The sequence below is a fragment of the Polypterus senegalus genome, chromosome 16 (assembly GCF_016835505.1).
Source record: "Polypterus senegalus isolate Bchr_013 chromosome 16, ASM1683550v1, whole genome shotgun sequence".
NCBI classification, from domain to species: Eukaryota; Metazoa; Chordata; class Cladistia; order Polypteriformes; family Polypteridae; genus Polypterus; species Polypterus senegalus.
Window position 1 is genome coordinate 1,313,290 of NC_053169.1, and position 27,522 is coordinate 1,340,811.

The 27,522-nt window shown below is 41.8% G+C and overlaps 1 protein-coding gene across 3 annotated transcripts in view; it reads left to right on the forward strand.

Moving 5' to 3' along the window:
- The window catches only part of fer1l6 (fer-1 like family member 6), a 103,985-nt gene that overhangs the window by 16,513 nt on the left and 59,950 nt on the right, over nt 1-27,522 (forward strand). For all 3 annotated transcript variants that reach the window (XM_039738573.1, XM_039738575.1, XM_039738574.1), the window contains exons 6-18: nt 1,572-1,634; nt 4,524-4,602; nt 4,687-4,843; nt 4,930-5,116; nt 8,203-8,395; nt 12,076-12,413; nt 13,020-13,128; nt 15,691-15,868; nt 17,610-17,730; nt 20,786-20,886; nt 22,408-22,498; nt 25,349-25,468; nt 25,554-25,706. In XM_039738573.1, coding sequence (XP_039594507.1) covers nt 1,572-1,634; nt 4,524-4,602; nt 4,687-4,843; nt 4,930-5,116; nt 8,203-8,395; nt 12,076-12,413; nt 13,020-13,128; nt 15,691-15,868; nt 17,610-17,730; nt 20,786-20,886; nt 22,408-22,498; nt 25,349-25,468; nt 25,554-25,706 — 1,890 coding nt within the window. The remainder of the gene's footprint in view (nt 1-1,571; nt 1,635-4,523; nt 4,603-4,686; nt 4,844-4,929; nt 5,117-8,202; nt 8,396-12,075; nt 12,414-13,019; nt 13,129-15,690; nt 15,869-17,609; nt 17,731-20,785; nt 20,887-22,407; nt 22,499-25,348; nt 25,469-25,553; nt 25,707-27,522) is intronic.

The window sequence follows — 27,522 nt, forward strand, 5'->3', positions numbered from 1 at the left end:
GTTAGTGTTCAGTAGTGATGAGCGGTCCCCGCTCTATTCACTTTGCCTCAAGTTCAGCGAAATTGCCGAAATTTGTGGGAATGTCACTGAACTCCATGAAATGTATTAAAGTCAATGGGTAAAGGAGAAATTGAACTAGTTTTGAGAGGGTTATAAAGGTGCTACAGTCTACGAAGTGTCCCTGGGGGCCTAGGGAAGCCTCTGCCAGCTACGCTGCAGTAATTATTGTGCTGTGAGGCAGCTGTGCTAAACACTGCACTCCCTGAGATAAAATACATGCAAAGGACATTTTAGACAATGGTGTGCTTTCAGTTTGTGGAAGGCCCTTTTATCTGCTCCAGCCTGACTGTGCTCCACGTCTATAAAGACATAATGGAACTCAAAGGACCTGCACAAAGCCCTGAATAATTGGAACACCAATTGTGAGTCAGATCTTCCCGATCAACCTTAGTCCCAATTGTGAGTCCTAAGTCCCTGACATGGGTAGAAATTCCTGCAGACAAACCCCAAAATTTTGTAGGAAGAAGAGAGTAGGCTGTTATTGAGGGGGGAGGCACTGCATTTTAATGCTCATGGTTTTGGAATGGGGTGTCCTACAGCCTCATGTAGGTGTGATAGTCACGAGTCTTCAAACTTTTGGACAATTAGTGAAAAACTAAACATAGTCTTATAGCTCCTGTTACAAAGCAGCAGCTAAAAGATGGCCAATATCTTCTTCTTCTTCTTCTTCATTATACTTTCCCACTTCCATGTGGGGTCGATGTGTTCTCTTCAAATCTGCTTCTATTTTATCCATTGTTGGAGACATCTGGGGGGGGCGCCCAAGAGGACCGGAGGAGGGCTTATGCCTTCCCGAGACCATGTGGGGGTGACCGCCCTGGTACCTTTGGGGGCCACGGGTACAGAGCTTTGAAGCTCAATCCTGTAGGGGCCCATGGTCACCACCAGGGGGCGCCCCTATGCCTTTGGAGCCCTGGACCGCAGCACTTCCAACTGGAAGTGCTGTGTTCAGAGGAGAAGGGACACCTGGAGTGCTTCCGGGGATGCAGCCGGCACTTCCGCCACACTGGAGCGTGTTGGTGGAAGATTGCTGGGACACACCTGGAGCACATCCGCCTCCCTTCATACAGGGGCTAGAGTCGGGTGGAAGAGGACAAGGTCTGTGGAGGAGGCAAGGAGGTGGCCTGAAGAAGATAAGGCATTGGACTATGTGGCAAGGACTTTGGGGATTTTTGGGCTTTGTGAGCACTCAGTTGTATATAATTATGTATAATAAACACGTGTGGGGTGATTTACACGTGTCTGCCTGTCTGTGTCCGGGCCAGCGTTCACATCATCCATCTCTGCTTTGGACGTTCTTGCTTTCTCTTCCCCATCTCCTCATCACATGTCCATAGCACTTCAACCTGCCCTTTTTCTTAGATATCTCAGACACAGTTGTTGATCCTCTGATTGTCTCATTTTTTATTTCTTGTAACTCCACACATCCATCTCCACGTTCTCATTTCTGGAAGTACCTAAGGAGCCCCAATTCTAAAGTGAAGCTAATAATCATTTGTTTTATTTTGCAGTACTTTGTTTTTGACTTCATCGGTACCCAGGAACTGCTCTTTGATAAGATTATCAAGTTATCGGTAAGTGTGTTTTCATACGACACAGTCGGAGTATTGAAAAAAGGGAACAATGAGGCTCTGCTTAGCACATTCCACTGATAAGAGTTCTGACTTGCAGCATTATCTACACATGGATTCAGGCCTCACATTTAATTTTTCAAAATTAATGTTCACCGTTTAAGACTTGATAACACTTTATCGTAATTTTGATTATTAACTCATTAATGTTTTTGATATGAAAATGATGGTGGGGCCACCCCAGACTTTCCCACCACGTGTGCAAATCTCACCCATTTACATGAACCTACCTCACTAATCCTGTCTGTCCCTCTTTTGTGAAACATCGATTTTGACCATTGATTTTTTGGGTTTGATGATCAAAATAAAAGACTTCCTAAAGTGGATGTCACATTACATGACTTCTTGTCATGGGTCATGTCAGATTTGTCAATCGCAGTCGCTGATCTCATCGCTGCACCATGTCATATTACACAAACAAAAATCGCAGCACATGTCGCATTGACTGGCTGAGTGCCGATCTCCCAGCACAATTGTCCCTTTTTCTGACAGCCAATATCGTGTTGCCTGACAGTTCGGCATTTTGCGAGGGGTTGACATCAGTAGCGAGTTTCACAGGATTCCCTGTCCTTTAATTCTTTTGCCATTCAGTTAAGGTATGTAAAATACAAGACCTCAGACCTGCAAGCTTCTCTTCTATTTGTGAAGATCAAAATATGCGTGTCCCTTATTCCTTGTCGTTACATTCTATGGATTGTATTTCAAGATGAACATTCTTTTTTTTTTTTGATATCCTTTATTTATCTCCAAAGGGGAAATTGTCTTTTTATGTGACTTTTGGAGGTCATAGCACTGGGCCAACCAAGGTACAGCACCTCTAGAGCACTTTTCAGGTTAAGGGCCTTGCTCCAGGGCCCAACAGAGTAGGATATGGTTGTTGCCTCTCCTGCATACACAGCCTACCCTTCCAACCAACAAGAAAATCAAACCTCAAAAATCACAAACAAAAGCTCAAAAGTTCATAAAATGGCCTAGAAGGCAATCTAGAGCAAACAGACCCCAAAGCAAATTACAATGCTACTTGCAGAACTCCACAGTAAATGAATGATCTCCAACTCCTGAGCCTGCTCAGTAGACCTAAAGAGTCGGGAGGAGGGCTCAGGAGTGATGATGTCGGGGAGACCCCACCTCCTGGGGGCTCTGCCCACAAAGAACATCAAATATAAGCATATTTAAAGAGGCAGAACATGATTACAGAATTACAAATACAGTGGTACCTCAGTATTTGTCCGCTTTGGAATAAGTCCAACTTGGTATACGTCCTGTTTCGATGCGAAAAATTTTGCTTGGTATACAACCTTTGGAATACGACTCACGTGCTAGAACACCACGCGCTACCCTTGTTTACCTCCCTCGAGACAAAGCCACGACTGCCCACGAGCGTCAGTACGGCAGTTGTTAGCATTTAGTGAACAACCCGCGCTATAACTCTGTGAATTTTCACGTGATTTTGTGTTTTTCCACGTAAATTGAATTGATTGTTAAAAAGTATGACGGTGGCATGCGTATCTGGGACTTGGCTGCTGCATACCGTATGCAGAGAATGACGGTATCTACGATTGTGAAAAACAAAGACGTTATTAAAAAGTAAAATGAGGTTAAATTTTCATTTATTTCATCTAACTGCTTTTGTATTTATGTATTTTAGTATTAAGCAGTGTTTAAATTATTTTATACAATCCCCTCAATGTATAATATGCCAATAACAATAGAATTTTTTTTTATGGGAACGGATTAATCATTTTCCCTTTATTTCTTATGGGGAAAATTTGTTTGGTATACGTCAAAGGATCTGGAACAGATTAAGGACGTATACCGAGGTATCACTGTAACATGAATTACAAGACATGAAAATGTTATGAACTGGAGAGTCCCAAAAGAAAATAACCCCAAAATATTCAAAATGCCAACAAGAGGAGGAATTACCATCAAACTCCGACTAGTCAAACAAAGTGCAATGAACAAGCTTTATTAATTGAAAGGTTTATTATTCAAAAAGGACTCTGTTTAACAAGAAGCTCCAAAGAGCAGAAAAAAAACCCACAGAAGGCAATGCCTTCAAAATAGACAAACCAAATTGCAATCACAGTCCCATTTAGGAATCTCAGGGGTGAAGCCACAAAACAGGAAAAAAAAGGGTCACAAAAATTTAGAAAAATCAGAATAATAAAAAAATCTAAAAAATAGAACAGACAAATGGGGGCTCGCCACCACCATGAGCGCATTCAATGAACCGCAAGGGACTAAGCCGTACTGAGGGCAGTCCCTCACTGTGATGGGCACATGGCCTGCCTCTTGGGGGAACCACTGACAAAACACAAGGAACATAACAGAAGATACTTTGACACTTAGAAACTACATAATCAGCAATGTTAATGTCAAAAAATGAACAAAATAAGCATTAATGAGATTTTTGAACCCCCGGCTGAAACATGACCTAAAAATCCTGACTCACAATAAGCAAAAACAACAATAAAACATAAATTCACACTAACACTGTAGATGACAAACAGCGCCCTGGGAAAAACAAAATGGAATCAAAAACGGCACAAAATAATTTGTAATAACTGAAAACAACTTATGATAATATACAGTATGCAAAATTCATATTCACTGTCTCCAAAAACCCATAGTGGTGATTGCCAACATGTTTAATCAAAGTAGTGATAAGTGGCACTTTGTTTCCCTTCTTATTTTTCTTCTCTCTTTGTATATTTTATCCCCTCTTTTTTATACGTTTGGGGACGTCTCAAGATCGCCCCCTAGTGTCCACCGAACACATTCACACTAAATCAAGAGTATCATTTGTGTTGCTTCTTATATTTTGATCAGGTTATGCATTCCAAGATTATGCGGAGCTTTTTAATTGGATCGTTTAAACTGGATTTGGCAACAGTATACAATGAGCCAGGTAAAGTATAAGAGCTAAACGAACATATGCAAATTCTAGAAGCTTTATCCTAGGCATGATTTGTAAAATTATTTTTTTTAACAGGCCACCAATTCTGCAATAAATGGGCGGTGCTTACTGACCCAACGGACATCAGGACGGGTGTCAAAGGTTACCTCAAGTGTGACATCACCGTTAGCGGCAAGGGTGAGTCGGTTCACATCACACAGAAGACGAGTGATGCAGGAGAGCAGATTGAAAAGTAAGTGCTGAACGTGGTGAAGGACTCGCTGTGAGCCAAATCGGTGTCCTTTGAGCCCTAAATACCATAATGTTTAATCATCGCAGGAATCTGCTGGTGCCCAGAGGGTTTCCTACAGACAGGCCATGGGCTCGATTTTATGTGAAGATTTACAAAGCCGAGGGTCTTCCTCGAATGAATTCCAGCATAATGGCAAATGTGACAAAGGCGTTCATGGGCGACAACAAGGACCTCATAGACCCATTTGTGGTCGTAACATTTTCTGGTCAAATGGTATTTACTTCTGCCTTTTATGGGTTTTTTTTCAGAATGTTTAGAATTTTGCCACCTAGGAATGACGCCAGGTCAGAATAAAAATGGTTGCAGTCTTCCAGTTATTATGATGGAAAACCAACAATATATTTAAAAGGAAAACCAGAAGAGGGATGCGGAACACTAAATGGTCAAAATCCGATCGAAAAATGTTGAAACAGCAAAGCCGAAGAGCAACACAAAAATCGAGGTCAGAATAACAAAACAAAAGTTGTGAAACCAAGAGATCAATGGAGAAAGAAAGAAGCATTCCCAATAGGCATAGCATCCACAGCTCGAATAAAGACACAACAAAATGGACGGCTAATACCAGCAGGTTACAAACTTGTAAGCCACTCCCCTCAACAACGAGAATGGTTACCCTGACAACTGGAAGAAACTGTGCTGCACTCAAGTCACACAAGATGGCAGCCAGAAGAAATAAAATTCAAAAATATAATACGAAATTTGGGCAATTTGCTTAATCAAAATTAAATACAGAAAGATGAGACAAGGAAGAAAGTACTTTTAGTTGTGCAACAGACAACACGTGATAAATAAACAAAAATAAAGAAAACAAAACAAAGTAAACGCTTTCTCATGCTTTGCCTGGTCAAGTTGATTTGGCATTTTTTACAAAAAATGTTGTGTTACAAGACCAAGAGATGAAAACGAGGCAAAGACGAGTAGCTGGGAACAAGATACAGAGAGAGAAAACCAAATTCACAAACCCAAAAATAAAATTCAAAGTCAAAAAAGGAGTCACAAAATCTAGCTTGAAAATGAAGCTAACTATCTCTAAGATTTATACAGAATTGCAAAAGTATTCACTTTGACCACAAAGGGGTGCCACTGAGCCACTAGCCCTCAGACACAACTTTTACCCAGCACTTTTCCGGGTTCATTTTTTATTTGTCAGCCTCATCTTCCAAGTGCACACAGCCCCAAGAAGCACAATTATAGAAAGTTCTCTCCTTCCTCTTCTTCTGGTGAGTTTTGCCGCTGCCCCCCAAATCTGACTCGTTGAGGTACAGTGGCAGACTCATTATTAAGCTGGATATGGAAGTGCTTCTGATATCATGGCACTGCCTGTTGGAAGCACTTCTGGGTCTTGTGGAAGCCAGGATGGTGCAGCACCCAAGGACCCTGACAGGGTGGCACTTCAGTACTCCAAATCTCATGCAGTCCTGCAGGGTGTCCAAACTGGGATGCCTCAGGAGGGACGCTGCCATCTGTCATATGGGGGGGGGTTGAACCTCACCTGATCTCTAATTCCATTATCCCATCTGGAACAAAGGTTGCAAACCATCCAGGCTGGGTTGAGTCCCCACTGACACAGTCCTTCTGGTATGGCCTACCAGCTGGGCAAGATATCAACTTCCATCCCAGCCAGGATGCCCATCCATCTTCCTTGGCACTTACACTACCTATAGAAAACAAATGAAGAATTAATAATATTATTTAACCCTAAGAATTTCTTAGTAGAATCCATAATCTTGGACGCCATGATGTACAATGTGTTGGCTTATAAAGTAAATTTGAAAATTCTGCCAGAACACATTTTACAACACCACCATCTACTATGAGACACATTAATTTAGCAGATTTTGTCGTTACTGAGAAGCTTTGGAGACCCAAGTGGCAGATCACTGCGAGTGGGGGAGAGTAGCAACAGAAGTGTCCAACTTCCTATCCTGTCTCAAGAACCGACTCAAAGGGAATCTGCCATATTTATAGCATCGACTTCCTGAGATGTGAGAAACACGACCAAATTGTTCACATGATACTTCTCAGTGTGTTGTATAAACAATAATGACAAGGCATTAAAAACCTAAATTGTAACACGTTCAAATCAAAAACCAACTTCAAATCTATATTCCAGAATCTATTGTTATTAACTGAGAGTCTCAAATCATAGAAGTTCCGAAAACAGTTCTAAAAATACTTACTAGCTGGGGATGTACCATCAAACCTCAGCTAGACAGAAGAGCAAACAAGCAAGCTCTGTTGCACGAAAGATGCTCCAAGGAACTGCGGTGGACAGCTGGGGCCCAGGCCCAGCCGGGACGCCTGGAAGGACCCGGAGAGAGACTATACCTCCCCTGGGCCACAAGAGGGCAGCCGTCCTGGTCTGTATGGGTTCCATGGGAACAGAGCATAGAAGCTCAGCCTTATTGGGTCTCGTGGTCATCACGGGGGGGCCCCTGCAGGATTGTGGAGCCCTGGACATCAGCACTTCCGCCACACCCAGAAATGCCGATGGAAGGAATTCCAGGGACACCTGGAGTGTTTCCGGGTGCTCATGCGGCACTTCATCCATTCCGGGAAGTGCCGCCAGAAGATCGTCAAGGAGCACCTGGAACACATCTGGGTGGCCGCCTTTCTCCACTCAGGAGTCAGGAGGAGGGAGACGAAGCTTGTGTGTGGAGGAGTAAAGGCGGCAGAAGAATAGTAGGGAAAGAAGGGACAAAGTTTGGGCAGATTAGGGCACTGTGTTGTGTGCAGGACATTTTGTAAATAAATAGTGTGTGATTTGGGACATTCGGTGTCTGTCTCTCTTATCACAGAACACAATAAAAGAGTCACCTAAACAACAAAGCAATCCAAAGCACACCCAGACCCAAAAACAGAATCCAAAAGCAGAGTCGGAAATTCACAAAAGTACAAAGCACATCAAAAGATACAAGAACTCACCAACTCCAACAGAGTGCCTTCACTATGAACCACCAGGAACTGTGGGAGACCCTCAGATTTATAATGCAGTGTCCCTTGGGCAGCAGCAAAACAAGATGGCATCTCAATGTAGCAAACATCATTTTTAATCAGGGAGAGTTGTTAACACCAGGACTCAATTCTGTGTAGTTACAAATTGCCAGAACCATCTCTAATAGTCTGTGGAAAATTCATTTCCACAGAATATTTTAAAGTAAGGTGAATCATAAAAAGTACAGATTATAGTAGAGGATTGGCATGAGTATAGTTGCTGTCTCTTACCAAGAGGGGCTTTGTTGACTTTGCAAAGGTCTGTCTAATTCCATTATGACACTCTTGTCACTCTGTCTTGTCAGGGTCGAACATGTGTTCAGAAAAGTTCGGCAGATCCAGTGTGGAATGAGCAGATTGTTTTCAAGGAGATGTTCCCACCTCTCTGCAGAAGAGTGAAAATACAAGTTTTGGACGAAGGGAGTGTTAACGATGTTGCAATAGGCACTCACTACATCGATCTAAAGAAGATTTCTAATGAACAGGATGGAGACAAAGGTAAGAACATTTTATTTACTGATCATCTTTGGAGGATTTATACAAGGGGGATTGTGTGTGTGGTTGATGAACAACTGGAACCCCTCTGACTAAATAACACAGATCTGTCTGTAACATTAGTACCGTTCTTCCTGTCTTGACACACATAATGTGTTTCTGGGTTTATTATTCACGTAATACATTTTTATTGATTTTTTTCAATTGTAACAATGTCTAGTAACTCAAAAAATAGTATTAAATTAAATCCCCGTAAATGTGAGACCTTGAAACTTGAACTCTTGTATCACGAGAGAAACGTGTAATCATCCAAGAAGAACTACGGTTTAGACTTTCATGTCACTGTGCGATCGTTTGGCTGTCATGTCTCTGCCAGGGGTTCAGATTCATATTTTGTGTCTCTTTTGTTCATTTTAGATTATTCTATTTATGTTGATGATGTAAATCATTCTTTATTTTTGGATTTGTCAATTGCAATAACAAAGCCAAGACAGGGAGAGGTTTTGAGGCACCCGAGGGCAAACCTCATATCACTGAAGGCTCAAAAAGGGTGAGAAATAAAATGTGGGTAAAGCGTTAAGTTGTGCCTTTTCAGACAGGAGTCTTGTTATGACTACCAAAGATGGCGGTTCTTCCAGTTAAGACTATTTTCAGGAGGAAGGGACACTAGAAGTGACATTAGTGGTTGAAAAACCGTCAATCTTCCTGTCCTCAGAGGGAGAGGAAAGAGATATCGTTATTCTAGAGTGGTAGAGAATTACCATTACCAGAGCCATTAAACTATTCCCAATGCACATGTACGTGACACCATGAATATCAGTTGCCTTTGTTCTGTTCAGTGCGTTTTGTGGGTGGTCTCCTCAAAAGGTGGTCCCCCAGTAACTGCCAGGAATCCAGAGGGTCTTCTATAGTTCCTGGCAGTTCATTGTGAATGCGCTCCGGAGTTGATGAGTCCTTGTGCCTTTTTCTGTGTTTTTTGTCAATTTCCAGATTTGCTCCGAGTTTTGACTTTGCCTCGGATTTTTGTTTTGGGACTTTGTTCACCTTGGATTGCCCTTGCTGGCAACTCGTGTTCTTCATGTAATTTGCAGAGCTTTTTGTGAAATAAATCTTTTTATTTTATAAAGATTTGGCATTTGCCCCTATTAGTAGCTGAGGTTTGTTGTACTATCCCCCTCTAGTGCGTCAGGGACTATGAGACTCCCAGTCCATGACATTGACATTCCAACACAGGACACCGATCGCCAAAGAGGGGCACCCATGCCCTTTGTGAAAGTGCTGCCGATCATCATCCTAGGTTTTTCCCGCTTGGAGGAGCGGCGACCCATCGCAAGTCTTTCCTCAAACTGTTTGAGACCCTTTCTCATTCAGTTCTATTTTAAATCACAGCTCAAGTTCTAAATCACATGACTCAAAATGGGTCAGAACCAGAGTTAAGAAGCACGGCAGTAGAGTATGGAATTCACAACACTAGACTGTCTCTCCACATTTCTCAAATGTCTTCACCCTGCATGGCATGTACCTTTTTTTTTAGGCAGAGCGGTGGCTCTGAGGCTAGGAAGGTCGCTGGTTCGAATCCCGTAAATGCTAAAAGGGACTCTGCTCTGTTGGGCCCTTGAGCAAGGCCCTTAACCTGCAATTGCTGAGCGCTTTGAGTAGTGAGAAAAGTGCTATATAAATGCAAAGAATTATTATAATTCTTATTAATTATTTTTAAATACATTTGACCACTTCTTTAGATATTTGCTTTACTCGACCGGCAGCGCCTATCAGTGCGGACCGACACTTCACATGACTACCAACCTGTATTTAGAAAAACAATTTGTGGATTCATTAAGCTGTCACATTTCCGAGGCCCTCCTTCCCCATCACCACTCTGTGATATAAACTGCTCAAAAAAATTAAAGGAACACTTTGAAAACACATCAGATCTCAATGGGAAAAAGAAATCCTCCTGGATATCTATACTGATATAGACTGGGTAATGTGTTAGGAACGAAAGGATGCCACATCGTTTGATGGAAATGAAAATGATCAACCTACAGAGCCCTGAATTCAAAGACGCCCCAAAAATCAGAGTGAAAAAATGATGTGGCAGGCTAGTCCATTTTGCCAAAATTTAATTGCAGCAACTCCAAATTGTACGCAGCACTTTGTATGGCCCCTGTGTTCTTGTATACATGCCTGACAACATCGGTGCATGCTTCTAATGAGATGACAGATGGTGTTGTGGGGGATCTCCTCCCAGATCTGGACCAGGGCATCACTGAGCTCCTGGACAGTCTGAGGTGCAACCTGGTGGCATTGGATGGACCAAAACATAAGGTCCCAGAGGTGTTCTATTGGATTTAGGTCAGGAAAGTGTGGTGGCCAGTCAATGGTATCAATTCCTTCATCCTCCAGGAACTGCCTGCATACTCTCACCACATGAGGCCAGGAATTGTCGTGCACCAGGAGCCACTGTACCAGCATAGGGTCTGACAATGGGTCCAAGGATTTCATCCTGATACCTAATGGCAGCCAAGGTGCCTTTGTCAAGCCTGTAGCGGTCTGTGTGACCCTCCATGGATATGCCTCCCCAGACAATCATTAACCCACCACCAAACTGCTCATGCTGAATGATGTTACAGGCAGCATAATGTTCTCCATGGCTTCTCCAGACCCTTTCACTTCTGTCACGTGCTCAGGGTGAACCTGCTCTCATCTGTAAAGCACAGGGCACCAGTGGTGCATCTGCCAATTCTGGTATTCTATGGCGAATGCCAATCGAGCTGCATGCTGCTGGGCAGTGAGCTCAGGGCCCATTAGAGGACATGGGGCCCTTGGGTCACCCTCATGAAGTCTTTCTGGTTGTTTGGTCAGAGACATTCACACCAGTGGCCTGCTGGAGGTCATTTTGTAGGGCTCTGGCAGTGCTCATCCTGTTCCTCCTTGCCCAAAGGAGCAGATACTGGTCCTGCTGATGGGTTATGGACCTTCTATGGCCCTCTCCAGCTCTCCTAGAGTAACTGCTTGTCTCCTAGAATCTCCTCCATGCCCTTGAGACTGTGCAGGGAGACACAGCAAACCTTCTGGCAATGACACGTATTGATGTGCCATCCTGGAGAAGTTGGACTACCTGTGCCACCTCTGTAGGGTCCAGGTATGGCCTCATGCTACCAGTAGTGACACTGACTGTAGCCAAATGTGAAACTAGTGAAGAAACAGTCAGAAAAGATGAGGAGGGGAAAAATGTCAGTGGCCTCCACCTGTTAAACCCTTCATTCCTGTTTTGGGGGTCATCTCATTGTTGCCCCTCTAGTGCATCTGTTGTTAATTTCATTAACACCACAGCAGCTGAAACTGATTAACAACCCCCTCTGCTACTTAACTGACCAGATTAATATCCCATAAGTTTCATTGACTTTATGCTATACTCTGATTAAAAAGTGGTCCTTTAATTCTTTTGAGCAGTATAGTTTTAAGAAACTAAGACATTGTAATAACGCCATTGTGTCTAGAACGTTCTATGTCGGAGAAGGATGAAGAAGACAAAAACAACATGGAGTGGTACTCGGAAAAACATGTAAAAAATACAGAACCAATTCAGCTTATAAAAACTGTAACTCATCATAAATAATTACAGGCAGACCTCTAATGTATTCAGGCTTCATGTAGATAATTAAGAGTATCCTTCATTGCAGGATTTTTGCCGACATTTGGCCCATCGTGGATCAATCTGTACGGTTCAGCTCGGAACTACACGCTAATGGACGACTTTCAGGAGCTAAACGAAGGCCTGGGTGAAGGGGTCTCGTTCAGAGGACGTCTTCTGATTGAGCTGGCCGTGGAGATCCTTTCTGGAGCGGGTGCCGAATCAAAGTTATCAAAAATAGCCAAAGAGCTGAAACTGACCAAGGAGTCCAAAAGCTCCAAAGACCAAAAGCCAAACGCAGAAGAGGAAGGAGGAGCAAAACCGGGACAAGCAGAAAAGACAACTGCCATCGGAGCGGAAGTCATTCCCGTTGAGCCGTGTACTCAGGTTAGGTTTGGAACAAGCCTCTCAAACTTTGTAATGTAAGATATCATTTGAAGACGATCGTAACGGTGGGCTTAATGTTAGTAATCATTTTTTCACGTGTTCTCTCCGAGTTTCATTTAAAGACAATCAAAATGGTGGACTTTTAATCACTGAATACATAATGTTGGTATTCATTTATTCATGTGTTCTCTCAGAGTTTCTTTGCGTTTTTTTCTCAATGCCATGGTATTCCTGCCACATCTTCAAAGACGTGTATGTTATATTAATGGTTGATTTCAAATTGGCCCCATGGGAATGTGTGTTTGTGTCAGCCCTGTGATGGACTGGCATCCTGCCCGGGGTTAGCTCTTGACTTATGCCCCATACTACTGGAGCGGGCACAGACCCCTCATTGAATTAGTGGGTTCCAGAACAGTAAATGATCTATTTGTGCTTTACTTACCACGCAAATTCTGATGGCAGTGAGACATGTTTTCAGGTGACTCTTATATATTTACTAATAATTTTAGGAGATTTATGGCTAACAACTTACTTTTAAAGTTACTAAATAAGGCAGTGTGTGGTAAACATCAGTTAGCACGACTAACATTTTTCTTTTTTTCATAGATTGATATGACTGGAATGGAAAACTTTCTCTTTTTTGCTGCTGTTTTCGAAGCGACTATGATAGACAGAAAGATTGGCGACAAACCCATCAGTTTTGAGTTTACTATTGGTAAGGAGTTCCCTTGCTGCTTTTTAAAAAAAATAAATAAATAAAATTGTGATGGTGTTTTCTTAACAAATCATATATGAGTTGTGTTTGTACTGGTAAGAGGATGCCCACTTTGCCAATTACAATGACCATCTTGGCGAGCACAAATTGCATCGGAGGCAGAATTGAAACCCGAAATTTCAATGAATATGAAGTTATTGCTAAGTAATGCCATGATGGGAGGGGTGTGGGGGGCAAGCAGCTTTCTGTACAGCGAGTTTTCCTGTGGCGAGAACCCAGTAACGTGCACAAGGATGTGTTTTGGTGTGTAACAGGTCACATAAATGCACTCCATTGTAGTAATGTGAGCGAGAGGCATAACTAGGATGGATTTTGCCAACATGCAGGCGACTCTACCTGCATTACATTAAGTCAAGTCAAGTTGGGGAGCATGCACTGGTACAGCACGTTGCCGCACACACTACACGACGAAACAACTCCAGATCCCAGTTTGCAACCCCCCAAGCAGACACGCGGTCCAGTCATACCCTCCCAAAATGACCCTCCATCTGCTGCAGCCAGGTGTTACGTGGGCGACCCCTTGGCCTGGTCCAGCCACTCGGGTCCCCAACAATGAGGATCTTACGAGCTGGATCACCCTCGGGGAAACGCGCCACATGGCCGTAGTGCCGTAACCGATGCTCCTTCACAGTGCAGGTCATGTGTGTCATTCGGGACACAAAGTCAAACCAACAGAACCCAAGGATTCTCCAAAGAGACGCACATGAAGGAGTCCAGTCTTCATCTCAGGTCACTGGATAGCGTCCATGTCTCACAACCATATAGCAAGACAGGAAGCACCAGGACTCTAAAGACTTGGACCTTCGTCCTTTTGCAGAGATATCTATATCTATCTGCAGAAAACAACACCGGTAAACACGGAAGTGTACAGAGTCTGTACGGAGCAGCATTCCCGTCTTCTACCCCTCAAAACTCTTTTGTGTAAATGTCAAGTTTCACAATTGCGAAATCACCAGTGAAGTGAATTTTAGTGTCAATTTCACTAATGTGAATCGAAACTTGGCTGTTGCGCTCATCACCACGTGCAAATCTTTGACATCTGGCTAGATTTATTTTTGATTTGTGCTTTGGTGAATTCTTTATTTTTTCTAGATCAATTGTTTATGTAACTTCAAAAAAGAAGAAGAGGATAACAAAGTCAAAATATTTTCATTTTATAAGATTGAACATCCCTCCCACCACCCCGTTGTCCATCCCCAGAGCTATACAAACAAGAGACGTGCGCGTGAGCGAGAGAGATAAGGAGATAGAGACACGCATGAGAGAGCTCAGTTGTGATCACATGACGCTCAGCAGACAAAGTGTATCCATACTACTCGTATTGCAAGACATCGCTCGTTTATCAAGTCGAAAGTTATTAAAAAATGTAGCTTGTCTTGCAAAACACTCGTAAGCCGAGGTTCCACTGTAATGACAAAGCTGTAGTCCTTGCTACTGAGAAATACTATTAGTCTCTCTAATGTTCACCAATTAGGTCCTGCTAGTTGTGGAAGAAAAGACTGGCAGTGTGGTGTAGTGGTTAAGACTTTGAAATTCAGATCCGGAGGTTGTGGTTTCCGAATCCCACTACTGACACCATTGTGTGACCACAAGCATCTGCCCTTGCTCCAACTGGAAAAACAAAAGAAATGTAACCAATTGTATCTCCAATGTAGTAAGTCACCTTGTATAAATAATAATAAGTTTAAAAAAAAAAAAAGTCTTAAATGAGATTAAAACAAGACTAGAAGGAGAACTCACGAAATATAACGTGTTTCAAATGAAATTCGTAATTTTGACTCCCTTTGCCTCAGTTATATCTCGTTTGTCTCCTTTTTGTCTGCAGCCGTTTCTCCTAAAGAATTCTAGGAGAAACCTCGGTGACAAAGTTGATTCTTAAACGAGAATCTCTCTGAAGTCTCATGAGCCGCCGAAGATCGACTTTTGAGTGTTGAAGTTTTCCTATACAAAAGAACTGCAATAGTGGGACATTCTCAGAACGTCTGGAGAAAAATGCCCTGATGCCTTATGGGAACACTGGTGACAGAGTGGGTCGGGAAACACTGTCTAGGATAATGATGTTTTGGCGAAAGACTGATTTTCTTTCTGATTTTGATATTTGTGTGTTGTTCTGGTTAATTTGATGTTAATCTCCTAGCCCTGTTGGCCCACCATTCTCTACCTTTTTGGCAGTACAGGGTATAATTCTTCCTACATTGTCTTGTTTAACCCATCCTTCTGTAATTAATTAAGTTGCATTGAAAAACTGGAGCCTTGAATAGGTCATTGGTAAGTCGAACTCTGCCCCTGTGTTAGATTGAGCTTGCCTCAGAAATGGAGGCCTAACCCTAAACCTAACCGTGAGAAAACAGAATTTTATGGAACGTGTGAGGAAATATAACATTTAGGTAACTATTTGTCCTGCAGGAAACTAACCATTGGTTATACTTTTTCTATTCTTGTTGCACTGTTCATCATTAAGATAAACAAAAATGTTTAACAAATTCATATTTGTCTTTCCAGGAAACTACGGAAACCTAATGGACCGGGCAGCTCCTTCACATGGCAGTAAGAAGAAAACGCCCGATTCTCATGACACTGAAAGTGCCCCACTTCTCCAGCATTCTGAACCAGACCCCGAGTCCATAACATGCAAATCTACCACAAAACCAGAGAAGCCAATTTTAATGGAGGGCAACAGGTTTGTACTGTGGTACTCACTTCTTTTTGTTTTCCAAAGTTATCAATGGATAGCATAGTGGCATATTGTTCAAGGTCACCGCCTCAGTTCATCTTCCTGTTGGGGTCAGTTTACACATTGTGTCCCGTTTCATTTAGGACTCTGCTCTCATTTATAGGGTGATGGGTAAGTCATAATTTGGCTGGGTATCCCGGGTGTGAATGGATTATGCAGTGGCCTGGAATCCTGGTCATGGAGGTCTTCCATTCGGCTCTAAATTGGTTGTATCACCCTTGACCTTGTACAGAAACAGACACTGAACGAAATCTCCAATTGGTGTAACGTTCAGGGGACTGCATGAACTGTTTTGAACACTGAAGCATTTTTACATTTTCTAATCCCTTCATCAAACCGTTAACAGAATTTTGTTGATTAAATATTGCTTTGGGACAAATGAGCTGGACTCCCTAAGAAAATTTAGGAAACTAACTGGGCCACCCTGTTTAATGCAAAAAAAAAAAAAAGGAAACTTAAATAGGCGCTCGGTGGTTGAAGAACAGAAAACAGGAGCACAAACCGCCTGGGTGGAATATGCAGCTCCTCAAACTTTAGGTCTCTATCAAGCAGGTCAATATCAGGGAGGTCCAACATGCTGGAGGTCTGCTTCTCAACTCACGCCTCCTTCTGGGGATGCCAGCATATTTGAATGGTCTGACATATGAAGACAGTGTATAAATACAAACACAACAGAAAATACAATAAAATGTGATAAAAATAATTTAAAAATGACAATAAAACATAACATACACAAAAATATAGATCCCTCCAAAACATGTCTGACTTGTTCACAAATCAAATGAATGAGAATCATGTGATTCGTTCTCAGGTAATGATTATGTTCCTGAATCAAACGAATGAGAATTGCGTGACTCGATTGCAAATTAAATCAACAAAAATTGTGTGACATGTTCGTGAGCCAAATGAATGAGAAATCATGTGACTCATTCTTGGGTAAAGCCTCAGTTTCTGAATCAAATGAATGAGAACTGCATGACTAGTTTGGAAAACAAATAAATGAGAATCGTGTGACTCGTTTGTAAATCAAATGAGCAAAAGGTTGTGTGACTTGTTCTTGAATTAGATGAACGAGAATCATGTGACTCCTTCAAGGGCTAAGATTCAGTTCCCTGATCAAATGAATGAGAGAATTGTGTTACTTGTTTTCAGGTAGTGATTCAGTTCCTCAATCAGATGAATGAGAATTATATGACCCGTTCACAAATCACATGAACAAGAATCATGTCATTCATTCTTGGGTAATGATTCAGTTCCTAAATCAAACTATAGAATATTGTGTACAGTACAGTAACTCGTTCACAAATCACATGAATGAAAATCATGTGACTTGTTTGTGTATCAAATGAACAAGAATTGTGTGACTCATTCTCAGGTAATTATTCAGTTTCCCAATCAAATGAATGAGAATTGTGTGACTCGTTTGGAAATCAAATGCATTAGAATTGTGTGACTCATTCTCGGGTAATGATTCAGTTTAAATTCAAAAGAATTCGTGAAAGATTCCTGCTTGATGTGCAAGTGTGTAAGACCAGAACTTGAACTCTGGCTTTAGACTTTGAAGAGTCATTTCATTCAATGCCCATTGTGCCAACATCCCATCCCAATCCAGTGCACCTGCTTTACCCGCTTTCTTGCTGGGTCAACTCTTCAATTGTCAATTTACATTTTTAATTTCTTTTTGCAGAAATTATTACTTCCTGCCATTCTTCAAGAACAAGCCGTGTGCACATTTCTCAAGCTCTTGGGAGGAGCACACCTTCAGATTGTTTCACTCCAATGTGCTGGATAAAATGGCAGTGACATTTGTAAGTAAATACTTTTCCTAAAAATATAAAAAATATAATCATTAAATTTAACCCACCAGTATTTAAGGTGAAGAGTTCACATACGAGATGTGATGTCATAATAGCAGCGCTTGGCACCATTACATAAAATTTAATGTGAGAAGCAACCAATGAACAATAGAAGTGAAATTTTGTATTTGAAATTATTTAGGGTAGAAAATGTTATTCAAAGTCAAGTCAAACTACAAAGTGTATAAAGATGGCAACACCTCTCAGCTTCACGGCTCAGACTTCCATTTCCACTCTGGTGACAGTCTGTGTGGTGTCTGCAGGCTCTCTCTTGTTGCATCTCAGTCTCCTCGGCATTCTGTCCCACCTACTGAAAACAGGTGGGCTCAGCAACTTAGTGACTTGAAATTGACCCCTGAGTCTGGTGTGTGGCTCACTGACTGACTGGCATCTCATCCAGAGGTGTACCCTGCTTTGCCATCTGAAGCTGCTGGGATTACAGAGGGCCCACAAAATAGACAGAACCTGAAATACTCCAAGGAGAGTCGATTTGGCCCAATATCTATCATATAGTGCCTTTCATTTCTATCTCTCAATTATATGGTGCCTTTCATGTCTGTCTATTTATTTAGTGTGGTAGACAGTAGCATTTTAAGGACCTTCAAAACTCGAATATAATTAGCAATCTTTGTTAGGCTGAATGGCTTTTTCTCACACTTCTTGTAATACTTTAATATTATAGTGCCTTTATATTTTTATATATACTCTGTGTGTGTGTGTGTGTGTGTATATATATAATATATCAAGTATACAGATAAATCAATATGAAATGAACTATATTTTATATAGTGCCTTTATATTTTTATATATAGTCTATATAATATATCAAGTATACAGATAAATACAACAACAACATTTATTTCTATAGCACATTTTCATACAAAAAGTTGCTCAAAGTGCTTTACATAATAAAGAATAGAAAAATAAAAGACACAATAAGAAAATAAAATAAGTCAACATTAATTAACATAGAATAAGAGTAAGGTCCGATGGCCAGGGAGGACAGAAAAAACTCCTGACGGCTGTTAGAGAAAAAATTAAAATCTGCAGGGGTTCCAGGCCACGGGACCGCCCAGTCCCCTCTGGGCATTCCACCTAACATGAATGAAACAGTCCTCTTTGGATTTAGGGTTCTCATGGAAGGACTTGATGATGAAAATAAATATGAAAAGAACTATCTTTTATATAGTGCCTTTATATTTTTATATATACAGTCTATATAATATATCAAGTATAAAGATAAATCAATATGAAAAGAACTATCTTTTATATAGTGCCTTTATATTTTTATATATACAGTCTATATAATATATCAAGTATAAAGATAAATCAATATGAAAAGAACTATCTTTTATATAGTGCCTTTATATTTTTATATATACAGTCTATATAATATATCAAGTATAAAGATAAATCAATATGAAAAGAACTATCTTTTATATAGTGCCTTTCCTATGTCTGTGCATCTATCATGCAGCACCTTTCATTTTTCTTTCTATCTATTATATGATGCTTTTCATATGTCTATGTATCTATCATGTACTGCCTTATATTTCTATCTTGTTAACTATTATATAGTGCCTATGATATGTCTATGTATCATATAGTGCCTTTCATTTCAATCTATCTATTGTATAGTGCCTTTCATGTATCTATGTATCTGTCATATACTGCCTTACATTTCTATTTATCTTGCTATCTATTATGTAGTGCCTTTCATTTCTGTCTATTATATAATGCCTTTCATGTGTCTGTCATATACTGCCTTGCACTTATATCTGCCTTCTTGGTTCATCCAGTCTCTTGCCAGTTTCTCAGACACATTCAATTTTGTTGCCACAGCGCAGCTAACAATTTCTTTCGCTACTTCAATGACGTTTAATTTAAAACAGGCTTCATATTTCTTCTGATTGAATGTTCCATCGTAGATAAAGGGATGCTCTCACGATAAAGATGTATGATGGTGTGAGATACAAAAAACACAAATCAGTGCAAACATCGCTTCAGAATAGTTTGTGTATTGCCGTGTGGTCATGTAGGCACAATACATAGAAAATAAAGGCCGTGTGCTCCGTGCTTACTCTTTCAGGTGGGTGTTAGCATATCATAATCTCTTGGAGTTTTCTACATTCGACTTATATGACCGACATTATAAAATACCACAAATTATATGATAAAATCAAGTACCGACTTAGCTGCGGGAGAACTTAAACACGAGTATATACGGTATCTATTTGTGTTAAGTGGGGGATCTGAAATTTGTAAACTTTGATTGTAAATCCAGAAGAGGACATTGAAGGGAGGCTCACAGCAAATGTTTCCCCCTGACTCTTAAGACTGAGGAAGTGAAGGAGACACCATTGGTCCTGTGAGCCACAGCGGTCACAACATGGCTACTGTAAATCTGATGTGCTCTTTAAAAACACAGAAATTTCAGCATGTTGAAAGACCAGTTAAACATAGACTGGGAAAATAAAAAGTGCAATTTCCTAGGTTCCTTATTGTCACATGTATAAAGTGCAGTGACATTCTCACTTGCCCGTGCTAATCCACACGCGTACACGTCGCCGCTCTCTGACGCCATGACCTTCTGTCTTCAGTATGTGAAACATTTCGGACTGCGGGGCTGCCGCTCCTCTTCTCTGTGCTGCAGTATTAGCAAATCTAACATGAAGGTCCTCGTACTGCAATGGTTACAATTAGCAGTAACAGTGACCTCAAATTGGGTTGTTTTGCCTTGGAAGGGCGGTGGGATTTCTTACTTTCTTAAACTCATCTATGAATGATATTTTAATAAAAAGAGCCATTGTTACAATCCGTACTGCAACTCCATCCCTGAATCGTGAAGTGTACAAGTGAAATCTTGGAGGTGAGTTATGGAGTCGACGCAGGAACACTGATGACCGTTAAAAAGTACCTGGATGGGAAGTCAGCTCAAGGCTAATGGCTTTATTGCTTCAGATATTTTGGTGCCCATATTATAATTTCAAAGTATTTTGTCTTTTAGGACGAAGGCTTAGAAGAGGTGAGCAAACTGGAGCGGTTATCAGACCCGCAAGCGTATGAGCAGATGAAGACAATAGTGGATGAGTTTACAACGAGTGCTGGGTGAGTTGAGCTGAAATGACCAGGAGATTGGTCAGCATCTACGCTCCTCGTACATTCGTTTACAAAACTGGCTTATTACAACATGTTTGTAATAATAATAAACGGTTTGTATATTGGGAGACTTGCCTGGACACCACCAGTCGGAAACCACATCTTTATAAAAGTCACACCAATCACCCCTTTTCCATGCTTTAAACTCAATGTCCGTGCCCACCTTTCCTCTCCGTATGGGAGCCTGGTCCTGCTTCTGCTCCCGACTCTATCTCCCTGTTTGTAGGAAGGCGACCCCTTTTATTCCCACCCGAATGTGTTCCAGGTGCCTTGTGACATTCTTCCGGCAGCACTTCCTGGTGTGGCGGAAGTGCTGCCCTTTGCACCAGAAGCCCTCCGGGTGTTCCTGGAAGGCTCTTCCTCCATCTTCCCGGGTGTGGCAGAAGTAAATGTTTCCCGGGTTCCACGAGGCTTGAGGCGCCCCCTGGCGGTGGCCACGGGTCCCAATGGATTGGAACTTCTTTCCTCCTCTCCCGTGGTCCTCTCCTGATCCAAGATGGTTGCCCCCTTGTGGCTCAGAGAACATAAGTGCCACATCCCTGTCCTTCCAGACGTCCCGGCTGGGTAAGGACCACAGCCATCTGTGACAATATCCATGCTTTTTTTGATTTTGATGCATATTTTATGTTTGCAGTTAAAGTTACAAAGTTCACTTGCATTGCCGTTGTGATCTTCAGGAAAGGAGTGAGGAACATAAAAGGGGTTGGCATACCAGCTGGCACACCCTGTTTAATGATGAGAATAAAAAAAGGAAACATTAATGGCATGCAAAACAGCTTGTCATTCGGCCAGCCGACACAAAGGTGAGGAATTGAACCTTCCACCTTCCTAGATGGTCCACAAGTGAACGTCCGCTTCCAGTGAAACGGAGGTTTTATAAGCGCCAACCCAGAAAAGGCAAAAGCAGTGCCCTCTGTCATCATATTACGTGGACCTTCCCTGATTGGATCCTGCCGACTACAACATCTCGGTCCCTGATTGGTCACACTGGTAGTGCTGTAAAACGTCACTGTACTCAGACTTCCTGTCTCTGTTCTCAGCTGCTTTGCTCGTCTTGTACTCACTTGTGTGTTACCCTCAACAACAATTCTACCTTATTGACAGTTTTTCATATTCACCATTATTGTTCTCCATGAATAAATCATTGCAGCTGCAAATGAATGCCTAGCATGGAGGAGACGTCCTCTTCCCGTTGCTGTTGTTGTGCGCTGCGCATGCCCAGTGTAGTCGAACGGCTACGTCAAATGTGCTTTTGGTCGCTTTAGAGTGCGAGGAGATGTTTTCTTAATTGATATGAAAGCGTTAAAGGTGATGGAGATCTTTTTCATTGAAAAAACACCATAGTGCCGACGTAGCCTGAATTTCTTTCTAATATGGACACATGACCTAAAAAAATGGAAGGAATGTATATGTTATCACACTTTCCTACAAATGTTACATCAAATTTCTTTAATTTTCTTCTCCTAACAGAAAATTTATTTCAATTGCTGAGAAGAAAGCAGCACTGAGTAACCCAACTAGTTTGGACAAGAAGAGGATGACGCTGTGTAAGCAAGAGCTGGTAAGCTGTGACGCGTTTTACTTCATCCCCTTGACGCGTGTGTGTGTGTGTGTGTGTGTGTGTGTGTGTGTGTGTGTTAATGAGACTGTATGGCGGTGAACTCTTTAGCAAGCGAGCACGCTGATGACAACACCTCCATCGGGCCAAAGGAATGTGTCTGTGACTCGACTGTGGATTCACGGCAGGGACACAACTAGCAGCCTCATTGCTTAAAGTCCAGCAGCCTACTCACTAGACCTCGCTGCCTCTCGTACAAACTTCTTCTTTTGGCTGCTCCCATTTTGGGTTCACCACAGCGGATCATCTGTCTCCATCTATCCCTGTCTTTTATATCATTACACCGACTGCCTTCATGTCCCCTCTCACCACTTCCTCTCTGGCCTTACTCTTTTTCTCTTGCCTGACGGTTCCATCCTCAACATTCTTTTCCCCCGATGTACCCTTCAGCTCTCCTCTGGACGTGCCCAAACCGTCTCAATCTCGCCTCTCTCACTTGGTCCCCAAACTGTCGTGGCTGTGTTGTCTCTCTAGTATACTCGTTCCTAATGCTCTCTACCCTCGTTACTCGTCGTGAAAGTCTTAGCTAAGGTTGTCAATACTGGGATGTGGTGAAAAGGGTGTGAGGCCTCCTAAAAGCTGCACCAAAATCAGGACCGGGTCTTCACTGGCCAGCCCAGAAGAAGTCCACCCCAACCAGAGTTACCGGGTCAGCAGTTTTCTCAGCCAATTGGGTTTTTTTTTGATCGCTGTGTTTGGGGGGCAAATAAAATGGGCTTTCACGGGTTGCTGTTTATTGGGCTACTTTTTCTAAAAACAACATGGTATTTTTGGCTGTTTTACAAGCCCCCCGTCCCCTTTTAATGTTTTTCATCCATCAGACAACCCCTTCCCCTGCTATTTGCACTTATGTATGTTCTTTACTGCTGTAATCTCTGTGGGTGACTCTCCATGGGGGGCCCACTCCCCCCTGTATTGTGTGATGGCACGTATATACCCATACTGTCACTCTGAAAGACCACTGAGGGGAATTCTTACCCCCGCTGGGCTTTGATGGTATGTACCTAACCCTCTTGCTCTGACACCCATCTCCAACCCATTGCTTTCAGGTGTGTTATTTTGTCTACTTCTGGCATTTGGAAAGTTTTTTATTTTTTTTTTCTTTTTAGACCAATTCGCTATTTTTAAGGGGCTAAAATGTATTTTCTTTTTTAAAAACCTGGTAACCCTGACCCAAACTCAGCCAGGCCACAAAGACTACCTGCTGGCTTCAGCCAGCGCAAACCTGAATACTGGGGAGGGAGCAAAACAACTAGAAATATACAAAATATAACATAAGCTCAACAAGAGGAGGAATGACCATAAAACCTTGGCATGTATTAAAAAGGCATTTTTTTGTTTAGTCAAAGATTTACTTAACAAGAATTAAATTGAAAAATGCCCGTAAAAGTTCAGCAGAGTGAAAATAAGCACAATGAATTGCTTCAAACGGCAACCCTACACAAATGTGTCCCAAAACGATATCCAATAAAACAAACGAGAACAATCCCGAAAACCAGAAAATCCAACAAACGGATCGTTAGTAGTCAGACCTACGATGGGTGGATGCCAGTGCATAAAAAAACAGTGGTGTGGCGCTCAGAGGAAATCTTAATCACGCATCACACTCATTCCGTAATAAATTATTCAAAGTACAAAAATGTGAAATCTGTCTCTTTAATGAAGCAAATAAATAACAGAAAACGTCCCAACTTTCAAATCAGTTAACTAAGTTGCACCCAAATGTTATGAGGTGCGATGTGGACATTTTCTAAGTTGTTAAAATACGAAAGTTCTTATTTAGCCACAATTCAAATACGAGGACAAATAAACATAAAAAGCAACGTTTTCTGTCATTTATAAAATGTTAACAGCATTTTGTGTACTTTTCCCTAATTTCAGTGTTTTAAAAATGTTCACATAAGTGAGACTTCATATTGCAGCTTTACATTAAAAACAAATTGTGAAATTTGATACTGGGAAGTGATATAAATATACAGCAGTACAGCTGAGACTCTGCAATAGACAATAAATATTTTATGGTTTGTCTGACCGGTGTCGTGATCTTGCTTATAAATTTTTTAACTATATCCAATTGTTCCTTGGCCTCTAAAAGTGGCCTGAGACCCCGAAAACCATAATTAAATCAAGGAATTTAATGCTGTAAGTGTCATGGAGGAAAGGCAGGCATCCTGGCCAGGAGACCATAATGGATGGACCAAGTGGACATGGGTGCTGGGAGTAGTTTGTTCTCTAACATGGAAGCTGGCAGTGTTCCTCAGGGCTGAATTCAGTCAGTACACCTGCAGGGTATGCTGGGATTTGGAGTTCGGAAACAGAGCCCTGTTTGGGACTTTGAGTAATGCCAGAAGATGCTGTCAGGGGAGGACTACCCCGGTTTCCACAAGATAAAGGAAGGGCAATGGACAACTAGTGCAGGAACAGTTCCTGGGTCTAATTCCAAAGAAACCCGTGGCCTTACCGTGAAGAATCAGAGTTGGGAAGCAGCAAGAAGCACTCACTAGGAAGAAAGGAGGGAAGAAACTGATTATTTACTGGATTTGAGATTGACGTTTTGTTTAATAGTTATTGAAAACGTGTTGTTGGCAAAGAAATACCTTAATTTGAACCCAGAATCGTGTTAGGTGATACCATGTCTGAGGTTTGGGGCTATATAGTCTTCTTTTGCTTCCTTTTCCAGGGCTACAAATGATTCACATTCTCCTGCTGCGCCATCTTGTTGTCCTTATGGACTACTTGCGTATTTCCTTAATATGATTCTAAGCACCTGTATATCACCTTCGTTTTTTTAAGGAAAGCCTACTGAATGATGTCAAAGCCTTGACACAATCAAAGAGAATGAGGATGCCCTTGAGAGATATCATTGAAGAGGCCAAAACCTACATTCAAAAAATCCTGTTTCTGGTAGAAGAGGTAGGCCTGTCCATCAGTTTCTTCTAGAAGTCCTCCATCCAGATAAGTTGAGTGCTAACTGAGTAACACCATTTATGTTCGACAGCCTCAGCATACCATCCCGGACATTTTTGTTTGGATGGTCAGCAACAATAAAAGACTGGCCTACGCCCGAATTCCAGCAAAGCATATTCTTTACTCCAGGCTGGAGGAGCAAATGGGCAAGGACTGTGGAAAAATTAAGACATTGTTCCTAAAGGTAAGTCTGCTTTTGAACTGTCTTTCTTAAATGTGTTTTTTCTCACAACCCCCATAGTCATATTGGGCGGGTGGCCGATAGCGAAAGCAGAGTAATGAGGGTGACTTAAATTACACATGGTAACCCATCACGAGGCACTTCGCAAACTGTACACTTGTCGTTGAATAAAACGGAGAGTCAGGACTCTGCACAATCCATAATTAGAGAACATGTGATGAAGAGGACTGTAGGATGACCAGAAGGCATTGAAGTTGATGGCACTAAAACTTTAGCGGCTCACCACTCACTGGTTCTTGAAATGTCCTGTAAGGTACCCTTGGATAAATCACTGCCATCAGTCATCTTTGGGTGGGAAGGGAGTCCCAATGGACATACACCACCACAGATCAATTAATTAAACCGTCCATGGTCACCCAAACACACTCTGCAAACCTTACACAATTCTTTAATACTGAATACAATTGTGAATCTTGGCCAAATTGAGGCAACCCTTGATCCATAGTTTATGAAATTCTGCTTTCAACTGTTCATTTTCAGAATGTTAGTGTGCTTATTGTTCAGCCAGTGTGGCCATCTATTTTTACAATGCACTGTGGCCACAAGGGCTACTACCTCAATGGCACTTAGTTCAGAAGCTTGCCTGCTGTTTCCTGAAGTTCCTACAATTATTCACTGCAAGACAATCCTGTTAGAAGTGGGCAAATATGTTGGTCCCCTTCTAGCTCATTAAAAAAAGTGCTGTGTGCCCCCTGAAAAGTGATGACATGAAAAGCCATTGTCCCCTCTGTACTTACATGCCTTTGAGATGTCATTAAGTAAAGCAAAGCAAAGGTGACAAGAAATCAAGTGTTGCTTCTCCTACAAAGATCTTCTAAAATGGCCTTGACATGTTTGTGGGGACCCCTAGAAAAGGTCCCAAATAATTGGATTTGAGTGATTTTTTCCCCCAAAATTGCTGTTTTCTTGAATTTGTGTTACACACGTCTCCAGTCGTGCAATCTGTCAATCAGCCGATTTTAAATGGAGAAAAGTTGTCACTTTGCGTTTTGGTGTCATTTTGTGTCCCACAATGAATACGGACCAGTGAAAGCAAAGGAGAGAGTTGTCCGAGGAGATTAGAAAAAAAATGATAGGCCAGCATGTTAAAGACAAAGGCTGGAAGACCATCTTGAAGCAGCTTGATGTTCCTGTGTCAGTTGTAAATGTTATGAAGAAGCTGAAGGTCCATAGAACTGTAGCCAACCTGCCAGGATGTAACCCCAGTATGGGCAGAAGGATAGTGAGAATGGTGGACAAAAAGCCAAAGGACCACTTCCAAAGAGGTACAAGCTGAACTCCAAGGCCGAGGTCCATCAGTGTCTGGTCACACCATCCGTCACTTTTTGAGTGACAGTGGACTCAATGCCAGAAGACCCAGAAGGACTCCACATAAAAAGCCAGACTAGAATCTTCTCAAATGCATACTGACAAGCCACAATGCTTCTGGGAGAATGTCCTTTGGACGGATGAGGCAAAACTGGAGCTTTTTGGAAAGTCACATCAACGCTACACAGATAGATGAGAATATGAAGCTTTCAAAGAAAAGAACACCAGACCTACTGTGACACATGGAGGAGGCTCGCTTATGTTTTTGGGCTCTTTTGCTGACCTTGGCATGGGGGTCCTTTAATCTATGCAGGGGACAATGAAATCACAAGACTATCAAGGCATTCTGGTGTGAAACGTCCTGCCCAGTGTCATAAAGCTCTGTCTCATTCTCACGTCATGGATCCTCAAACAAGTTAAGGAGCCAAAACACACAGCATAAATATCCAAA